Here is a 20,123-nt window from a genome sequence, read left to right as displayed (position 1 = left end):
TCTTAGAATTTTAGTTCTATTCTTTAGTTTTAGACAAATAGCATTTTATAGATGTAACTTATACTAGTAACAGTAGTGACATTATTCTGAATTATATTGTGCTTCATATCTGGTCCTTCTCCTCCTCTTTTACTTTTAAACAGTTCATTATTGTTTCACGCTATATTGGTGTTTGACTGAAATAAACCTTGACATGATTAAAGGTTCTGTTCATGCTATTCTCATAGTATTCCTCATAGTATTCTTCATACATGTATGTATGTATGGCACTGAGACTTGGACTATATACAGGGGGCACACTAGGCAATTGAACTACAGGCAATTGAAAGCAGATCGCAAGGGGGACAAAGGAAGCGATACAAAGACATGTTGAAAGCCTCCTTTAAGTCTCTGGATATTGACACCACCTCCTGGGTGGTGGCACCTCCTGGCACAAGATCGAGCGACATGGTGCACGCTGATCCACCAAGGCTGCCAGGCATCTGAATACAGAAGAATAACCACAGCACAAGAGAAGAGAGCACTCCGCAAATCCAGAGCTATAAATGCTGCAACAATGATGCCCACAATGGTGCCCACACATGTCTGCCTGATATGTGGCAGAACATTTTGTGCCTTACCAGCCACCTACGGACACATTGTGTCTGTGTGTCTGTATGTCTGTCCGTCCATCCATCCATCCATCCATCCATCCATCCATCCATCCATCCATCTATCTATCTATCTATCTATCTATCTATCTAGCCTTTGCAACTTTACAACATCGCATAAGTTTCATTGTATCAGGCATTACAAATGACTTCACAGATACACTTTAACAGATAACTTGATACACATCTAGCAATTGACAGATTTACTGGGTTGTGAAGATTGGAATGACCAAAGAGAATGTAACAGTTGTATAATGGCAGTGAATGTTGTACACATAAACTACCATTTAGATCCTGTGCAGCAGTATGATGATAACCTCAAAATAAGTGCATCTGGAAAACCCTGAAGAATCATGCATGGGAACATATGATTTATTGCTTGTATGCACTAATTCCAAAAATACAATTCAGAATAAGCCAGGTCTCACATGTTGCCTTTCCTTATCATCACAATGGTTTTGAATGATTTTACAATTGATATATCACCTAGTCGTTTGCAACAAGATAACTGTCCCAATACGGGTTTCACTAGAACTTGGATAGAAAATGGACAGAAAAAGGAAGGGATGTAATATGACATGATTATTCACACTTGCATTTTAGACTGTCAATGAAAATTTTATTTACAGATTTGTCATAAGACTTATTTTTCAGTCATCTCCCCCCATTAAATTCTCATGGAAAGTGTTTTATTTAAATTATTATATCTCTTTTATTCATTAAACATGAAACTCTGTCAACTAGACATGTTGTTGTTGTTGTTGTTGTTGTTATTATTATTATTATTATTATTATTATTATTATTATTATTATTATTATTATTATTATTATTATTATTATTATTATTATTATTATTATTATTATTATTAACTTTATTCATTAAACATGAAACTCAGCCAACTGAACATTAAAAAATGCACCTTCTTAAAATATAAGATGTTCCGAGTAGCACAGTTTTTTGCAGTTCCGCTGATGTTATCGCAGGAAGCTCCCGATATTATTATTATTATTATTATTATTATTATTATTATTATTATTATTATTATTATTATTATTATTATTATTAATCTCTTTTATTATTATCCTTTTCTCCTCAAGGAACAGTGAATAGTGTAGTGAAGACTGTTTTTCAACCTTAAATGCATAACAAAAGAAATCATACTGCCCCAGTGGCATTCTCTTTCACTATATATCCACCAACTTTTAGGTCACTTGCGCAATGTAACAGTGTAGGAAAGTGTTCATTTTTAGGAATTATACTAACCTCCTTCTCTGTGATAAGTTTTGCTGCATAGACAAATTTGGCAATTTTCCTTTCCAGCAAGGAAGATAGATAACTGTACTTTTTATTATACTGACAACTAGGACTGAAAATATTGTAAAATATGAAAATTCTGCATTGCATTTTGTTTGTTTTTCTGTCTCATTTTCTTACAAACAACTATTTTCAAAGGTCATCAACTATCTACGGGGAATGTTTATTTTCTAAGCTGGACTTATATCTCAAGAAAGCCTTTGATAGAGTGCTTTGTGATATTTACCTTACTCAAATGTTAAAATATGACTGATGATCTCACCATTAGATGGACACAAAGTTGGCTGAATTATTGCACTGCAAGAGTCCTTGTCAGTCACTCCCCACATTTGCCTGGAGAGAAATATTGAATAGAATTCCACAGGACTTTGCATCCTGTGCTGCACAATATTTTCATCATTAATGATTTGAGGGGGACACTTATAAAGTTGGCACATGACCAAACTGGTGGAATGGCTAATATTTTAGATGGAAGAAGGAAGATTTTAAAAGAACTTTCAAAAGGGCTTGGTATAACAAATTATAAGAGCCATTATGGCACAGTGCTTAGAATGCAATATTGCAAGCTACCTCTGCCCACTGCTAAGAATTCGATCTTGACCAACTCAAGGTTGATTCAACCTTCCAACTTTCTGAGGTTGGTAAAATGAGGACCTAGATTGTTGGGAGCAATATGCTGACTCTTTAAACTGCTTAGAGATGTAAGTGATATATAAGTCTAAGTGCTATTGCTAGAACAATTTATAACCAACCGCTGAGTTTTAAGCAGAGTATATAATGGCTGACTTTATACAACTCTTTCAAGATTTAAAAACAAAATGCTAACCTTCATCTGGTACTTTAATCTATGCACAGAACCGACTTTAAAATGAGAAGGAGGAGTATAGTCTGAATGTATGCAAATGAGTGAAAGAGTGGGAAACAGAATAAATAAAGGAGAGCCCTATAAGCTTGAAGTGTTCCCCATTTTTTTCTGGTTAGACTCTCAAGAGCTGCCTTGGAAGAAAGAGAAGGGAAATTTATGCCTTGAAGGTACTAATGAAGAAAGCCAAAACATTCCAAAGCATTATGTGGAACTCTTAAACTTCAAAATGTTCAGTGAAAGAGGACAGACCCACAAGGGAACATTTAGGTAGTGATCCAAAGTGTTGAGTGGAACTCTTAAGATTTATTTTATCTGTTTTTATTTTAGATTTTTTAAAAATCCTGCCTTTATTATTATTATAAATAACTCATGATGGAAAACATATCTAATACTCCTTCTTCCTCCTATTTTCCCCACAACAATAACACCGTGAGGGCTGAGAGGAAGAGCATGACTGGGCCACAATCAACCAGCCAGCTTTCATGCCTAAGGCAGAACTAGAACTTAAGAGTTACCTGGTTTTTATCCTGATTCCTTAACCATTAGACCAAACTGGCTACCGGGAAAACTCCAGAATTAACGTACAGACCCACTAATCATCATGTGAATTAAGAAGAGAGAAAGTAGATCCACCTCAAGTCTTGCCTACGACTAATGCCTGAGCTCATTTTAACCATTCTTGAGAGCCAAATGGTTAACTACTATTTCAGCTGTATTTTCTAACTTTGAAGCCTGGCGAAAATTTGTTATGTACAAGTCTTTTCAAGCAAAATATCATCTACTTACAATTGTGAAATTCATAACTTTGAGAATCCAGATGGTCATGGCAAGATTCACCAGGATTAAAATCATTAGAAGTAGCACAAAGAAATAGAGGCACCTCTTCCGCCAACCATAAATCCCCACTTTGTATACATGTGGTCCTTCTGAGCTCTGCATGGTGGTTCTCTGGGCATACTGTTCCTGAGGCATCTGGAAAAGAAAATACAACCAGACGTCATAGGCACAAACTGTAGACATGGTGAGGCTATGTATTCCTTTATTTAAATGATTTAAATGGCTGCCCATCTCATATGAGGCAGTATACCAGGATAAAACAATATGCATACCACAAATCTCTAGGTCACCAAGGTTAACACTATGATCCTAATCACAGGGGTGGAAGGATAACAAGGCTCAAGACAATCCAGATGTATGGAAGAGTGCTTTTTTGAGTGCAGGCACAGTTTGTAGGTCCAACAAGATGGTACCTAACATATGTCCTCTCCAAGATCAGGTGACAGAAACAATGGAACCACCACTGACTTCCGCTCCTTCTGACAAAAACTAAAGACTCACCTGTTTCGATTAGCTGGCCTGGCACACTCATAGCTTTTACCTCCTGGCAGATATATATTTTAATTGGTATTTTTGGGGAACCATTTTAAATTTAACTCTTTGGGGTACTTTTTAGGGGTCTTTTTAAAGATTGTATTTTAAATACTTTACTTTAATGTACAGTTCTTTTAACCTCCTCCATCTAAGTATCTAACTATTTATGTATTTAAATATCTAAGTATTGATTTATTTATGTATCTTTTATGTATTGACTGTACACCGCCCCGAGTCCCTTTTGGGAGAGGGGGCGGTCTATAAATATGAATAAAAGTAAAGTAAAGTAAAGTAAAGTAAAGTAAGGAAGTCCTGAAAATAGCCTCTTAGCAAGTGAATGTAAAATAAAGCATTTTGGAAATACCTGTGTAGATAAAATACCTTTTTTTGGCTTTGTGAGTGTTATGTAAACACAGATGCTTCATTACTGAGTTGCTGAAGCCTAATTTTAAAAAATGTAGGAGGAAAAAACCATTTATTGTCAAAATAGTGCTATTTATGGTATGGTTACATTCTCCTTTCTTATTTCTTTTTGCTAAAATGCAGGGGGGGGGAAATCTAAAGAGGTGATGGGGAATAATTTAAATTGGTCTATATTGATAAAATGAATCGACCTAATTCACACTTTCCAGAATAATAATAAAAAGGACTTATATGCAATCATTACTCAGATTTCATCACTCTCTGGATTTTGCAATTATATTTTTGCTAATACAAAAAATATTTTTAAAGAAAAATATATGTTAAAGGATATTTTGCATACCATGGAAAATAATGTGGAAATATACAAGTCAGTTGTTTGACAGTTTTTAATTTTTAATTTGTGTACTGGCCTAGAAATCGAGTAGCATGGATTTATGAATAAAAATATGTATGAGATTGATACTAAACAATGAAAAAAGGGGTCGATCTAGTTGTATTTGAGTCAGAAGCAAATCAGGAAATAAAAGGACTGTAGTAAGGGCTCAAACTGGATGAAACCTTACGTGAAAATTGAACAGATTGACCCCTATCCTGAGGTCAGAAAGAAAACAACTATACATCCATTGACTCACAAAGGCAAGAAGACTTTAAAGTTTGAGTAGACATATGTGAAGAGCTTGATTTCTATGTTTTGGGGGAGAGGGAGACACACTTTCTGTGCAAATACAGCATTTAAGTCATGAACACTATAAGCCTACAATAAAGCATAATCTAGTCATGTCTTCTCTCCAAAATTCTGCTGTAATCAGATTACTAAATGTCTGGGCAGTCAAGATTTATAGCTGAACCTACTAGGAAGTCTGACCAGGGCTCTGGATTAGACTGGGAATCAAAGTAAAGAAATGTGAAACTTCTCTATGATAGCTTTATAAAGATACACTGCAGATGCTATTTATAGTTCTCCTAGAAATTGCCCTATTAAGTCTTTTGTTTCAATAACTTTACTATATATGGTTGTATTACAAATGACAAAATGAACAATCATTACTTAAAAGGAAACAAAAATGAAACATATCAAAATGTTCAAACATCTAGAATTTGTACAATTTGCTTGCTTATTTTCCCCTTCTATATTGCTCCCAAGCTATTAAGTTCACTCAGAATGTTGCTCAGTATTTACTCTTTCCTCCTTCAGGAAGAACTCACATTCTTCTTTACTATCTAGGCCTGCTAAGCTTGAGTTAGTTTTAACATAGGTTTTAAGGCTTTCTCTTTCTTTTTAAATTATTTCCAGTTGTCTTAACTACCACATAGGCAGAAATCCTAAATGCATATAAGTTGATGTTGACTGCTGGTGATGGCCTCGACTGATCTGGACTGCCTGGACTTGCAGGTTTTCTTGGCAGGGTTTTTTGGAAGTGGTTTGGCATTGTCTCCTTCTTTTGAGGGCTGGCTGAAAGAGACTAACTGGCTGAAGTTCCCTCACCTGTCAATGATACAGTTGGACAGATACTGTTGGATGGAGAGATATGTCTGGTTTTATGTTTTTGTGTGTCGATAGAAGTGTGGGAGGACAGGTTAAGAGAGCTCTCAGTGACCTTATAAAAACCTTTCACTAAAAAGAATAATCAGTGGATGAAAACCAAGGGTGAACCTGTCCTCCCATACTTTGATGGACTACCCAAAGCACACAATCTATACATGCCTGTCTGTTCAATTGTATCATTACCAGGAACCTCCAACCTACAAAAATGCTAAAGAGTTGGCAAAAAAGCTTGAACAACTCATAGAGGGAAATACATATTCCATCAACTCCCCCCCATAGGGCCTTCAAAGAATCAAAGTTGTGGCAATAAATGAAGATGAAACTGTGATCTTATTTAATGTCACGGCACTTTTTACATCCATAGTCCTAGAATTAACCAAACAGGATCCAATCTGAGTTGGTCACCACATGCTTATTCTTCCAAGCTTTTGGATTTCTGCTGGACCCAACCTCAGGGAACTCTCCAGGATGTGTGCTAAACAGTCCATGACAATTCTACTACACACTACATCTGCCATAACCAAACATACCAAGATTGAGATACCCAAAATCATGGATCTCATCAGCTTTTGCCTAATCACATACTTTTAATATGGGGGACAAATATATCAACAAATCAAAAGAACCCCCATTGAATCACTGCTTTCAGGGCTCATAAGAGTGACCATAATGCATTGTCTAGAATCTATAATACTCACATGGAACCAAAGTTTGGATCTGGTATATAGTTGATACCTTTGTCATAAAAAAAAAGAACCAACTAGAGAACACACACAAAAAATCTTCAAAGGAATATTATTCATAATAGAAAAAGAAAATATGCTGGATATACCATCCTGGATATCCTCATCAGCAGAGCCAATGATGGTTAAATTAGAAAGAGAAGTCTGTCATAAAACTACCTAGACTAACTCAGTGGTCCAGTGCAGTGGTGGGCTGCCAAATTTTTTATTGCCAGTTTGGGTGCGCCTCCTGCCAACACTACTACTGGTTCGCCTGATCTGGGCTGAACCAGCAGCAACCCACCTCTGGTCCAGTATCAAAGTAACAACCCAACCTCCCACAATATAAGCTGTATAAGAACATGTAAGAACACTACTTAAACAAGTATAAACACACTTCACCAACCCTGAACTTCAGAAAAAAGAAACCCTTATCTATACAACATCTTTCAAGAAAATGGATATCCAAGCGACTTTGCTCGCTCAACCCAATGAAGCACAATCAACGCAAGCTGTGAAAAGTATAATACTGCTATACATAAAAAAATCTCAGAAACAGCCGACAATTAAACCTCATGGCATCACTGGAGCTCTCAAAGTCTCAAACCAACTAAAGCCTTGAAAAATGTCCTAAGTAAATCAAAAGACCAGGAGACCCAGAAGAAAATACGGAGGACGTCTACAACATACAGTATAATAACTTAACAGCCAGTATATGGGATAAACAGGCATCCATGAACACCAACCAGCAAACAGAAGACATGATGAAAACTCCTTAATTTCATAAGACATGGATACAAATTAACACCATGATTAACACTAGACCAGCAATCAAGAAATAAACAACAATACCTCAATCAAGGAACTACCAAAGTCTGACATCAAGCTAACAACAAAGAGCATCCTAATCAAGAAACGAAGACTACTCTCACCGACACTGAGAAGGCAGACCACTAGTATATACCATATTTTTCAGAATATAAGACGCTCTGAAGTATAAGACGCACCTAGCTTTTGGGGAGGAAAACAATGGTAAAATATCTGCCTCTGCCTCCTAGCAATTTGCCTCCTTGCAACAAACAGCAAACAATACAGATAATATACACTGTTTGTAGTGTTACATTTCAGACTATACTTATACAGATGTTGTTAAAATTGATGTGCTTTCTAGAAGTATTAATTAATTTAATTTAATTTATTAAACTTCTAAACCGCCCCCTCTCCCCGAAGGGACTCAGGGCGGTGTACAGGTACAAATTTAAAAACCATACACTCGATAATATACATACTAAAATTGAATTAAATATCCCCTGTACAAATTTATAAGAATTAAAAACTTAAATCTTAAAACCAAACCATAAAATTTAAAAATACAAACTGAGGTGGGAAAGCTGGAATTAGGCCAGGCCGGCTAGATGAAACAGGTGGGTTTTGAGTTTCCGGCGGAAGGAGCGGAGATCCGTAGTTGTTCTAATGTCAGGGGGAAGGTCATTCCAGAGGGTCGGGCCCATCACAGAGAAGGCACTTCTGCTGGGCGTCGCCCGCTGGCACAGCCTAGTGGACAGCACCCAGAGGAGTCCCTCTCTGTGTGAGCGAATCAGCCGGAGGGAGTTATATAACTAAGTAATAACTAAGTATAGTTATTCTCTACTATTTAAAAGAAGGTACAATAGCACTGGGTCTTTTCAGATCAAGCATTTATTTGAAAAAGCTTCTTCATTTTGTTAAGCTGTCTAGAACAATAATAAAGCAGTCTTTTAAAAGTAAGTCTAATAATTTGAACATTCTACAGGCATTTATAGTTATTGACTTAGCTCCTTGCAGCAAACAGCCTGATTAGCACAAGAAAAAAAATCTGCCTCTGCCTCCCAGCAATTTGCCTCATGGAGCAAACAGCAAGTTTCACTTTCAATTTCTCCCGCTCATCAGCTGTTTCAGGCTGTAGTGATTGCTATAGCCTATAGCAGGCTCCACAAGCTTTTGCTGCAAGGAGGTAAATTGCTGGGAGGCAGAGGCCAAAGGATTGGGGCCGGTCGGTGGGGCTACATTCAGTGTATAAGATGCACCCAAATTTTCACCCTCTTTTAGGGAGGAAAAAGGTGCATCTAATACTCCGAAAAATACTGTAAAATGAGAGCAAACCCAACTCCTTTCTAGCACTGATGATGTTACCTGGTTTGCTAATGAAATTTCTGCAAGAAAACAACCAAGTTCAGAGAACACCAAGGATCTCACATATAGAAGAGTCCTAACCAAAAAATTAGTGCACCATCTATTGCAATTGCTTGAACTCTGAATGTGACTTGAACATGTAATGCATTTCACCTGCTAGCACTTCCTATCATGGCAAAGATCATTAACCAATGTTAAGATAAATAAAGTAATACATGTTACCATTGAAAGAAAGGATCCCATAAGGCAATAGGACCATCATTATATTGTCTATTAAGTAACTGCTATTGTTGCCTGAAACATGCTGCACATCAGGAAGCAATGGATGTTACTATCCACTTATTAGTGTTTAACCTATTTCTTTCCCCGTGAGTACAATTTTGCACCTTCAAAGTCCAGTGGGAGGCTAAATGAGGAGCTTCTGAGGGAATAGAGAACATCCTATCGTGTGAGTAAATATCCAGTTGTGCAACTTTTAATAGAATAATGAATCCATTCTGCTGTTGTAGTGAGGTAGAAGTAAGTTTAAAATATTGAAGAAACATCTGAAAATGAAAAAACATATGAACCTCAACATCTGAAACTGACACCCATTCTATTCTTTTGATATATGACATGTGGAAATATAGATAACAATATTTATAGACCTATAGTGGTTGGAAGAGATGACGGATCTTCTACTGAACAATATTAGGCTGCTCACATGAGTGCTAGATACTTTGAAGTAGAAGACTGAATTGAAGATATCTTTGGCATAGGCTCATTAGCAGGATTCTGAGCAAAAAACTGCAGTCTGAAGATGCTTAATGAGCACGTAGGCTATCAGTTAATCAAATGTAAATGAAATAGAAAAGCTTATGTTTGTCCTTTATCTCTGATTTCAGAAGGCAGTTAGTTATCGGATTGTAAATAAATACAATCCAGTGCTCTGTGCCAATAATACAATCACAACTAAACAATGAAAGTTTCAAATAGTGTTGATTCTAAATCAACAGTCTGAATTTTGAGAGCCTGTGGCCTCTTCTTCAGTCCAGACAGAGAAATAAAATGCCATGACCAACTTAGGCAAAGAATCCGCAACACTAACTTTATTTATAATCAGCCCAACGCAAGGACGGCAGCTTCTGGTCTGCTCTAAGCAATAGGAAAGAAAATGGCAAGATGCCACAGAGAGGCTGATTGAAGCTGTAATCTTTTACCCACTTAACCGGGAATAAGTCCATTCAGCTCAGTGACTTTACTTCTAACCTTTTAGCAGTAAATCTCACTCTTTCTAGCTTATTACAATGTGTAAGGCCAGAGTAGTAAGATTTATTCTGGTGGCAAATTGTATATAATGCAATTGGGTTCTGTCTTCTCTGTGTTAAAAGGAATATTGGTGATTATTTAATTAGGAAGTGTTAATTGCCCAAGAGTTGCGCTAATTGCAAAGCTTATGCAAGCACACTATTAGAAAGATAGAAAGAATGTAAGACATAGTTTCTACACATGAAGGGGATGGCAGAATGTTATTGACATACCTGGTTTTTTTTTAAATTCTTCATTGAAGAAAATACATGAGCATGTACCAGAGAAAACACAAAAGAGAATAAAAGAATATAATATGCCACTATTTAGAAAGTAGAACCTTCAATCTATCTTATTTGGGGAGGGGAGGGTGAAGGAAACTAAGGGGCTTTTTTTGAGATTTTCATTCCCCCCCTGGAGTTATAATGACAACTTGATATGCACAGAAAGAACCTTGTTTACTCCTACAGAAATATCACATGACAATTTGATGGGAGGTAGCGGGGGGAAAGCGAATGCAAAATGAAAGTGATAAAAATGTGACAAGAACAAATGGACTGGAAAAATTCCCCCCCTTTTAAAAAGTTAACCTTACAGATATCGTTCCTCTACAGGGCTCGCTGATTTCAACGGTCGTAGGGAGGGGCAGATACGAGGACAGATTAAGAACTCATAGTCGGTTGGGAGACCGTGGGTGCTGGTTACACCTGGTTGCTCGTACCAACCCCCGCGTTCTAGGTGGTCAGGAGCTGCAGACCCAGGGCCTGAGGCTGTTGCTATGCAATGCGAGGTCCGTCGTTAATAAGGCCCCCCTCATCTTCGATCTAATTTTGGAGGGGGAGCCGGACCTCGCGGGAATAACGGAGACCTGGTTGGGCCACGAGGGAGCTTTACCCCTCGTGGAAATGTGCCCACCAGGCTACCTAGCATTTCACCAGCCCCGGGCCCAGGGAAGGGGTGGTGGGGTAGCAGCGATTATCCGGGAGGATTTAGAGCCAAGGGAGTCCACTGTGCCACAGACGTCCAGGTGTGAATTCCTTGTTGTGAAATGGGGCCCTGGGAGACAGTTGGGCCTGCTGATAGTATACCTGGCTCCTCGCTATACATCAGCGGCCCTGCCTGAACTCCTCGAGCTGATCGCATCGGTGGCGGTTGAGACCCCCAAACTCTTAGTGATGGGGGATTTTAACCTGCCATCGGTGGGAGAAGCATCCGAGGGGGTTCGGGAGTTCATGGCTTCCATGACAGCCATGGACCTGACTCAATTGATTCAGGGCCCGACACACGAGGGAGGACACACCCTGGACCTTGTTTTTGTCTCTGGCCAGTGGTTGAGTGATCTGGGAGGAGGGGACGTAACCATCACTCCCCTGTCATGGTCAGATCACTCACTCCTCAGACTCGACTTCCCTGGTGCTACCCCCCGCTGCGGGGAGGTGGAACCTGAAAACACTAGATGGTTCCGCCCCAGGCACCTGATGGAACCAGATAGGTTCCAGACGGAGCTTGGGCCACCTCCTGCAACCCTGACCCGCCCCCGGGTAGAGGACCTGGTGGTCGCGTGGAATAATGCGACTACCGGGGCCTTGAACCGGGTGGCGCCTTTGTGGCCTCTCTGGCGGCAACGATCCACCCTGGCTCCTAGGTTTACTGAGGAGCTAAGGGTGATGAAACGCCGTAAGAGATGCCTAGAGAGTCGTTGGAGATCCTCCCGTTCCGAATTTGACCGAACACAGGTACGAGCCCATTTAAGGACGTACCTTGTGGCACTGAGAGCGGCCAAACGTCAATATTGTGCCGCTCTCATTGCATCCGCAGAGAACCGCCCTGCCGCCCTGTTTCGGGTGTCCCGCTCCTTCTTGTTCCAGAGGCCGCGGGAGGCCCCTTTACAGGGTAGGGCAGAGGAGTTTGGGAAATACCTGCAGGATAAAATCGCTCAAATTCGGAAGGATTGGGTCCCTGTCAGTGGTCCTATGGAGACATCCATGGCGAGTCTTGAGACTTCGATTTGGGAGGAGTTTGACTTGGTTGCCATCGAGGATTTGGACAGAGTGCGTGGACGACTGCGACCCACCACATGTTTATTGGACCCGTGCCCCTCCTGGCTTGTACTGGCATCCTGGGAGGTTACACGTGACTGGCTCCTGGGCCTAGTGAACGCTTCGCTGAGTGAGGGGTCTCTCCCGGCCTCTTTGAAAGAGGCGGTGGTGAGACCCTTGCTCAAGAAGCCTTCCCTGGACCCTATGGAGCTGGCCAATTATCGTCCTGTCTCCAACCTTCCCTTCTTGGCGAAGGTTGTAGAGAGTGTGGTGGCTTATCAGTTTCCACGACATCTGGAGGAAGATGATTATCTAGATCCGCGCCAGTCCGGCTTCCGTCCCGGGCACAGCACGGAGACGGCCTTGGTCGCGTTGGTAGATGATCTCTGGAGGGCCAGAGATAGGGGTTGTTCCTCTATCCTGGTCCTATTAGACCTCTCGGCGGCTTTTGATACCATCGACCATGGTATCCTGTTGCGCCGACTGGAGAGGCTGGTGGTCCGGGGCACCGTTTTGCGGTGGTTCGGCTCCTACCTTTCCGGTCGGACGCAACGTGTGTTGGCAGGGGAGCAGAGGTCGACCCTAAGCCCCCTTATGTGTGGGGTGCCACAGGGGTCGGTCCTCTCGCCACTCCTGTTCAACACATATATGAAGCCGCTGGGTGAGATCATCCGTGGTTTCGGGGTGGAATATCATCTGTACGCTGATGATACTCATCTGTACATTTCCACCCCGAACCACTCCAACGAGGCCGTCGAAGTGATGTCCTGGTGTGTGGAGGCCGTACGGGTCTGGATGGATGACAACCGACTCAAACTCAACCCCTCCAAGACGGAGTGGCTGTGGGTACCTGCTCCCCGGTTCAGCCAATTAATTCCATCCTTGGCCATCGGGGGCGTTCAACTTGCCCCCGTGGAGCGGGCGCGCAATTTGGGCATCCTCCTGGATGCCCGGCTGTCCATGGATGACCATGTGACAGCCGTGGCAAGGGGGGCGTTCCACCAGGTTCGCCTGGTGCGCCAATTGTGCCCCCTACTGGACCGGGACGCCTTACGCACAGTTACTCACGCCCTGGTGACGTTCCGCTTGGACTACTGAAACGCTCTCTACATGGGGCTTCCCTTGAAATGCACCCGGAGGCTACAGCTGGTCCAGAACGCAGCCGCGCGGGTAATTATGGGGAGTACTAGGTACTCACATGTGACACCTTTCCTGCGCGAGCTGCACTGGCTTCCTGTGGTCTATCGGGTGCGTTTCAAGGTTTTGATAACTATCTTTAAAGCGCTCCATGGCTCAGGACCTAGTTACTTGCGGGATCGTATTCTGCCCCATACATCCCTGCGACCAATTCGCTCGCACAGAGAAGGACTCCTCCAGGTACCGTCCACCAGACAGTGTCGAGGGGCGGCGCCTAGGAGTAGAGCCTTCTCTGTGGCGGGCCCAGCCCTGTGGAATGACCTCCCTCCGGATATTAGGACTACGTCTGACCTCCGTTCCTTCCGAGTTAAGCTCAAGACCCACCTATTCCAAGTAGCTGGCCTGGCTCAACCATGATCTAACTATATCGCTCCTGACGGGTTTTTATTAGTATAATTCAATTGAATTTATTTATTGGGATTTTTAAATATTGTGACTTTTTAATTGTTTTACAGCTATTAGCCTACCTCCTCCTTGTATACGTCTTATATACGTCCTTGTCATATGTATGTCCTGTCCAGATTTGTATTGTACTTTGTATTCTATTTGTTTATTGTACGCCGCCCCGAGTCCTTCGGGAGAGGGTGCGGCTTAGAAATAAATATTCTATTCTATTCTATATTTTAAACTACACAAAAGTCTTCATAAATAAGATTCTTGAATTCCAAAAAGAGTGAAATTCAGCTTATGGACCATCTTGACTAAATAAGGGAGGGAAGGAGGAAGGAAAGAAGGAAGGAAGTCTGTGTAAGAAGTCAAACCATGAAAATAGGTCTGGTGACAAAATATTTCAGAGGTCATCAAAAAGAAATTGGGTGAGATGGGGTATATTGATTGTTAAATTGACTGTGAGTAGTTCAATACCTCTGATTCAAGAGATCTGTCTGTTCACAGAGAGAATGAAGGTTATTAAACAAAATTTGTCCAATTCTGTCTAACTGGTTTTTATTGTGCACTACAGAAATGTGCATGTTTGAATTTGATGCACTGAAAAAATATTTTGTATATTTTTGTAAAAATATGTAGGTTTTACATTCCTATATGTAAGTATAAATGTGCTCTCTAATGTCTTTGTGACAAGTGTAAGTGTGACATCATAGATATGGAACTGGCTGTAGTTTTCTATTATTTATACAGTGGTAAATGTTCACTGTCTTGTAATACAATGTTAGGAAATCCCCAAACAGCACCAGATGTCCCTTTAGGAATGGAGCCAGTGAAATGTTAATTCTCAACTCTGCCACAGCCATTTCCTCTTACTTTCCACACATAGACTCATAAGGTTGCAAGTGGAACAGAGTCTATTCAGATCCAGGGGTGGGATTCAGCTGGCTCGGACCGGTTCGGGCAATCCGGATGTTAATTTTAATCTGGTTTGCCGAACCGGTAGTTACAAGGACTGGCTGACCCCTCCTACCCTGTCCAACCCAGGAGTCTTCACGTAGGCCCATTCATCATCCCAGGTAAGTGCAGGGCCCGTGCAGAGGCTCTCGGATGGCAAAAAACAGGCCTACCAGAAGTACTGGAAGTCTGGAAATGGGCCTGTTTCCGGCCTCCGGAGCCCAGTAGAGGCCATTTTTGTCCTCCCAGAGGTCAAGGAAAGCCTGGGGAGGGCAAAAAATGGGCCTACTGGAAGTACCAGAAGTCCAGAGCGCCACCAGAGCCAGAGTGAGGTCATTTTTGCCCTCCCAGAGGCTTGAAGAAAGCCTCCAGAGCTTGGGCAGGGTGAAAATGTCCTCTCTGCTACCATGGTTCAGGAAGCCAAGTAGGTCATGCCCCCATGCCATGCCCACCCAGCAACCGGGCAGAGAACCAGTTGCTAAAATTTTTCAATCTCACTCCTGTTCAGATCCTACTTGAGGTACCACAGTTGAAAAAAGGGCAAACCAGAGCCAGTTCAGAGGAGACTATCAGGATGGTAAGGGATCTGGAAGGCAACCCCGATGAGGGTCTGGATAAGTTTAGCCTACAAAAAAGACAAGCAAGTGAAGATATTTATTCATTTACTTACCTCCTTAATAAATGTATAAGGCTGCCCATCTCATATACATGACTTTGGATGCTAATACAAGTAGTCCATGACTTACAACAGTTCATTTAATGACTGTTTAAAGTTATAATGGAACTGAAAAAGTGACCATTTTTCAGATGACTGTTGCAGCATTCCCTTGGTCACATGATCAAAATTTGGACACTTGGCAACTGGTTGATAGTTGCAGTGTTTTGGGGACTACAAGAAAAGTCAATGGGAAAGCCAGGTTCACTTAACAAGTGTGCTACTGATTTAACAACTGCAGTGTTTCACTTAACAACTATGGCAAGATTAGTACTAAAACTAGATTAGACTAAAACAGCATAGATTTGGGGCTAATTGTGGTTGTGAGTCGATGCTACCTATAAATAAAATGGTATAAAAATAAGTAATAAAAAATAGAAACAACATAAATAATATTAAACAATAGCTGTATACTCATGACATCACATCTTCAATATAAAACTATGACCAAGAAACAGGCTCACAATAGAATCAGGGTTCCAGTCCGGATAGCAGAGTCAGATTTTTAATGTGCTGCAAAAGGCCAGCAGAGTAAAGGCAAGTCTAATCTGGTATAGTAGCAGTCTTTTACATAGAATTAGGTTTAGGACTAGAAAACTGTTCTAGGAAGATATAAATATTCAGGTAATGCAGCCAATAATAATACAAGAGTTTGATTATTTTTTATTAATAGGTAGATATTTAGCCATTGTCCCGAAATAATCTGTTCTGTCTTGTGATTCTAATAAATAGGCAGACACAGGCTTGGCTGTCCGCCACGACTAATTACGGAGATAAAACCACCCCTTGGCTAGGAGCCCAGAACACTATCTTCAAGAAACCAAGATTAGATTTACGGAATGCTTTCTCAACAGCTAGTAAAATGGACTGTTGTTTCCTGCAAAGATTCCCCTCCCGTCGCTCCACCTATAAACTCTTTGGGAGGGGCCACAACCTTAGCCAGCTGTCCCTACTTCCTTCTATGATGTCTTCTCCACAGCTGTTCCTTTCCCCTTTCAGCTCTACGCACACGCACATCAGGACAACCTCCCTCTGTTCTCCTCACTGCTCCCTGACTCAGATGCCACCTGGTGGTCAACAGGTCTCTCTAGTCCCTGCTCTGACTCCAAACACCCTCCAGAGTCTTCTTCATCCTCCAGAGCAGTCCCAGAATGGTCATCGCTGTCAGAGTCCACCAACAGCTCAGCTGGCCGTTGCTGGGCCACAACATAATCTTGCTTTCTTTTCTTATGGATTATTGCTTGGGCCTGTTTAATTTTCAGCCCAGCCATCAAAGCAGCTGAAACAAACATTTTACCATGAAAAAAAAAATCAGTTTTAGATGATCTATAGAATATTCTTTTTCCTCCATTTGATTTGATTGATGTATTTTGCTTAATTTAATTTTATAGTCTGTATATTTAATAGTCTGATTATCCAGACCTCATGTCTCTGATTAAAATTAACCCATCAAATATGGCCATTTATTTATATCTACAGGCGTTATTTCCCTTTAACCTATTTTGTTAATAATAATTTCTTAATAGGATTTAAACTATTTTATTTTATGGACTGATCACTTGTTTCTTTACTTCATCTAGTAATGACTTTTGCTATTTTATCTAAAAGTTGACTGTAAAAACTGCTTCTCCTAGACCTCTCTATTCTGGATTTTCATTCTGCTCATATATCCTAAAATATTAATATCAGCACAGTTTACACAGTTCTACAGGCCACTTTAACTGCTGCCAATTAATGCATAAATATGGCTTCTGCTGCCCATATATTATTAATTCAGCCTTTTATTTTAATACAGCTTTGCCTCTTAAGACAAAGTAGGGCAAGGGATATGCTCAGAGCAGAAGAAAAATTCATGTTGAACAGATCTGAGAAAAATAAACTTCCCTGACACTGTAGTCTGAGTCTAGACAAACAAAAAATGGAAGGGTTGTTTCAAAGTACTTCTCATGCTGTGCAACCACATTTAAAGAAACAGCAAACAGGCCAGCTAAGGTTTAATGGTCACTGGTGAGGAAAGGCAATAAACTTTAAGGCTTCAAAATAGGACATGGAGTAACAAGTCACACATTTGCTTGTCATTTGCAGGAGAGAAGCCCGACTTTTAAAATAACGTGTTTAGGAAATATTTATTTGGCAAAACATCTCATGTAATGAAAAGTAGCAGGTGGTGTTGAATGGAGCAGCTTGGAGAGAAAAATAAAGTTTATCTGAAACTTTCTTGAATTATGGGATACTGCAATTCTATTATAAATAATTGTATTATTTTACCCCAATTCTGGTAACCACAGAAAAATAAATAGGATGGTAGCATTATAGCCTTGTGATTTACAAATGTATTGCTTACTTTTAAAAAGGCTCCAAACTTACTCAGCCTTTGCCTCACAGCCTCTTTGTAACGTAGCTATATCTGAATATTGTAGCTGCATTGACAGCAATTTCTGAAACATACTAGCTGGTGACATATTCTATACAATAAGCAGAACTGTCCAACTTTCTGTAGCTCATCCATACACACCACTGCGTAAACTTTAGAAACAGTAATATGTACTGTTGGGGGAAAGGTTTGACAAATATGCATGCCCACTTAAAGAGAAAACCTCCCCCCCCCCGCCCCCGGCCGTTTGCAAGAACTTCAGTAGAAGTTGGAAAGATAATCAGCTGATCCCTCTGTAAATGTAGTGGGAGATCTCCAACTTCTTTCTCAGTTAAGGGAGTACCTCGACGGGTCCCTTTACTTGTAAAACAAAAGTGCAGCAACGCCCAAGAAAGCTGTATTAAGAAAGAACAAAAAGCCTCTTACCTCTTCTGGGGGAGGGGGGTAGCCCAAAGAACAGAACAAAATCCAGTGATATGCCAAAAGGGGGGCAAGAGGGAAGATGCCGTGTCGCTTTCAGAGGAGTGCAAGGCCTACCCTGGGTTCAGAATCTGCCCCTGTCAGATTTTCCAGCAGCAGAACCGTGGCCAAGTCCCTGCCCAGCCCGAAGAATTTCCTGAACAGCATTCCCCTTCTTTCTCTAACTGCTTTGAAACCACACTCTGTCTTTTACTTCAATGAGGCTTTGTCAGGCCAAGTTACAGCTACTGGTCTGGCTCCAGATAGCAATTGAAAACACATGTGTTTTGCATGAAAGCCTTCCCACATATTATCATGCCTCCGCGCCAAACACAGGGGACTGGCATGTTTCGCATTTGGAATCATTTCTGCAACAACTGTACATGCTATTTTTATTTCAAGACTGTTCTACGCTTCTCCTTTATTTTAGCCCTGCAAACCAAGAGAAACTTTTCTTAGTGTTAACTTCTTTCCCTGACCAAACCTGCAAAGAGAAATTCAGATTCTTATGCAGTCCACCACCTCCCTTTACCTAGTTTTCTCTTGTGTTTTAATTTCAATTGCGTAAAGCAAGGTTTATTTTTAGAAGCTCTAGGCTCTGCTCAGCACATTGCTGTGTATCCTAATCTTGACATGTAGCACTGTAAACTGAATATACTAAAAATACTACAATTATGCCTGAGCACTTGGATTCTTCTCTACTGTGACAGTCTCTCACAATAATTCCCAAAACAGCTTTTTTTAGATTTCCTATAGGAAAGTTTTGGTTTAGCTTAAGTTATAGGAGAGACATATACTTTATCTTTTGTCAAATGGATCTCCTTGATATTTTTCAGTTCCCTATGATACCATAGATCTAGGTTTGCTTTTTACAAATACTTTATTTTTCTCTTACTTCAAATATCCATACAGATAACATACAGATCCCTTTCTTCTCCTTTCCATTTCTCTCCTCTTCTAAGTGCCACCAGAAGGGGGGAAAAAACCTTCTGGCTTGAAAAATCCCAAGCAGATAATTATCCTTTTTTTAAAAAAAAAAATACTCATTTTTCCTAGTGTGTTGTCATTCAGTAGACCCCTACATATTAGTCAGAGATGGCTGGATGAAAGTGGTACTTATTTCATATTCATTCCACATGTATGGAATAAATACACATTCGAGGGAAATAGTGAATGGTACTATTTCTTACTCATTTTCTATAATCTGCATGGCATTGCTTAATCCAGCGATGGCGAACCTTTTTTGGCTCGCGTGCCACAAGTGGGGGGAGCGCAGGGGGGTCGTGTGCAGGTGTGCCACACCCATAATGCAACGCGTGACCCCCAATGCGCATGCGCGCACAACACACGACCCCCCATTTTTACATGCTTTTTTCGCCCTCCCCAGGCTCCAGAGGCTTTATAGGAGCCTGGACAGGTCGAAAAGAGCCTCCCCCACCCCCCGGAGGCCCTCCAGAGGCTTCAGGGACCGTCCGAAGGCTTCCCTGAAGTCTTAGGAACGCTTAAAACCACCCTCCGAGCAAACCGGAAGTGACTTCCGGGTTGCTCGGAGGGTCGTTTTAAGCATTCCGAAGGCTTCAGGGACCGTCCGGAAGCTTCACTGAAGCCTTCGGAGCACTTAAAACGACCCTCCGAGCAACCCGGAAG

At 41.0% G+C, this 20,123-nt stretch overlaps 1 protein-coding gene across 2 annotated transcripts in view; it reads right to left on the bottom strand.

Moving 5' to 3' along the window:
- The window catches only part of SGCD (sarcoglycan delta), a 439,725-nt gene that overhangs the window by 182,064 nt on the left and 237,538 nt on the right, over window positions 1–20,123 (bottom strand). The window contains exons 1-2 of one of the 2 annotated variants that reach the window (XM_081934768.1): window positions 18,444–18,631; window positions 3,617–3,802 (exon numbers count right to left, since the gene is read on the bottom strand). In XM_081934768.1, coding sequence (XP_081790894.1) covers window positions 3,617–3,802 — 186 coding nt within the window. In that variant the 5' untranslated portion in view covers window positions 18,444–18,631. Of the gene's footprint in view, window positions 1–3,616; window positions 3,803–18,443; window positions 18,632–20,123 lie in introns of those variants that run through there. The other variant, XM_081934767.1, reaches the window with a different exon arrangement.

Source organism: Natrix helvetica (assembly GCF_964273705.1).
Source record: "Natrix helvetica genome assembly, chromosome: 1".
NCBI lineage: Eukaryota > Metazoa > Chordata > Lepidosauria > Squamata > Natricidae > Natrix > Natrix helvetica.
The sequence above is the reverse complement of the archived record's forward strand: the minus strand, read 5'-3'. Positions and strand labels throughout refer to the sequence as shown.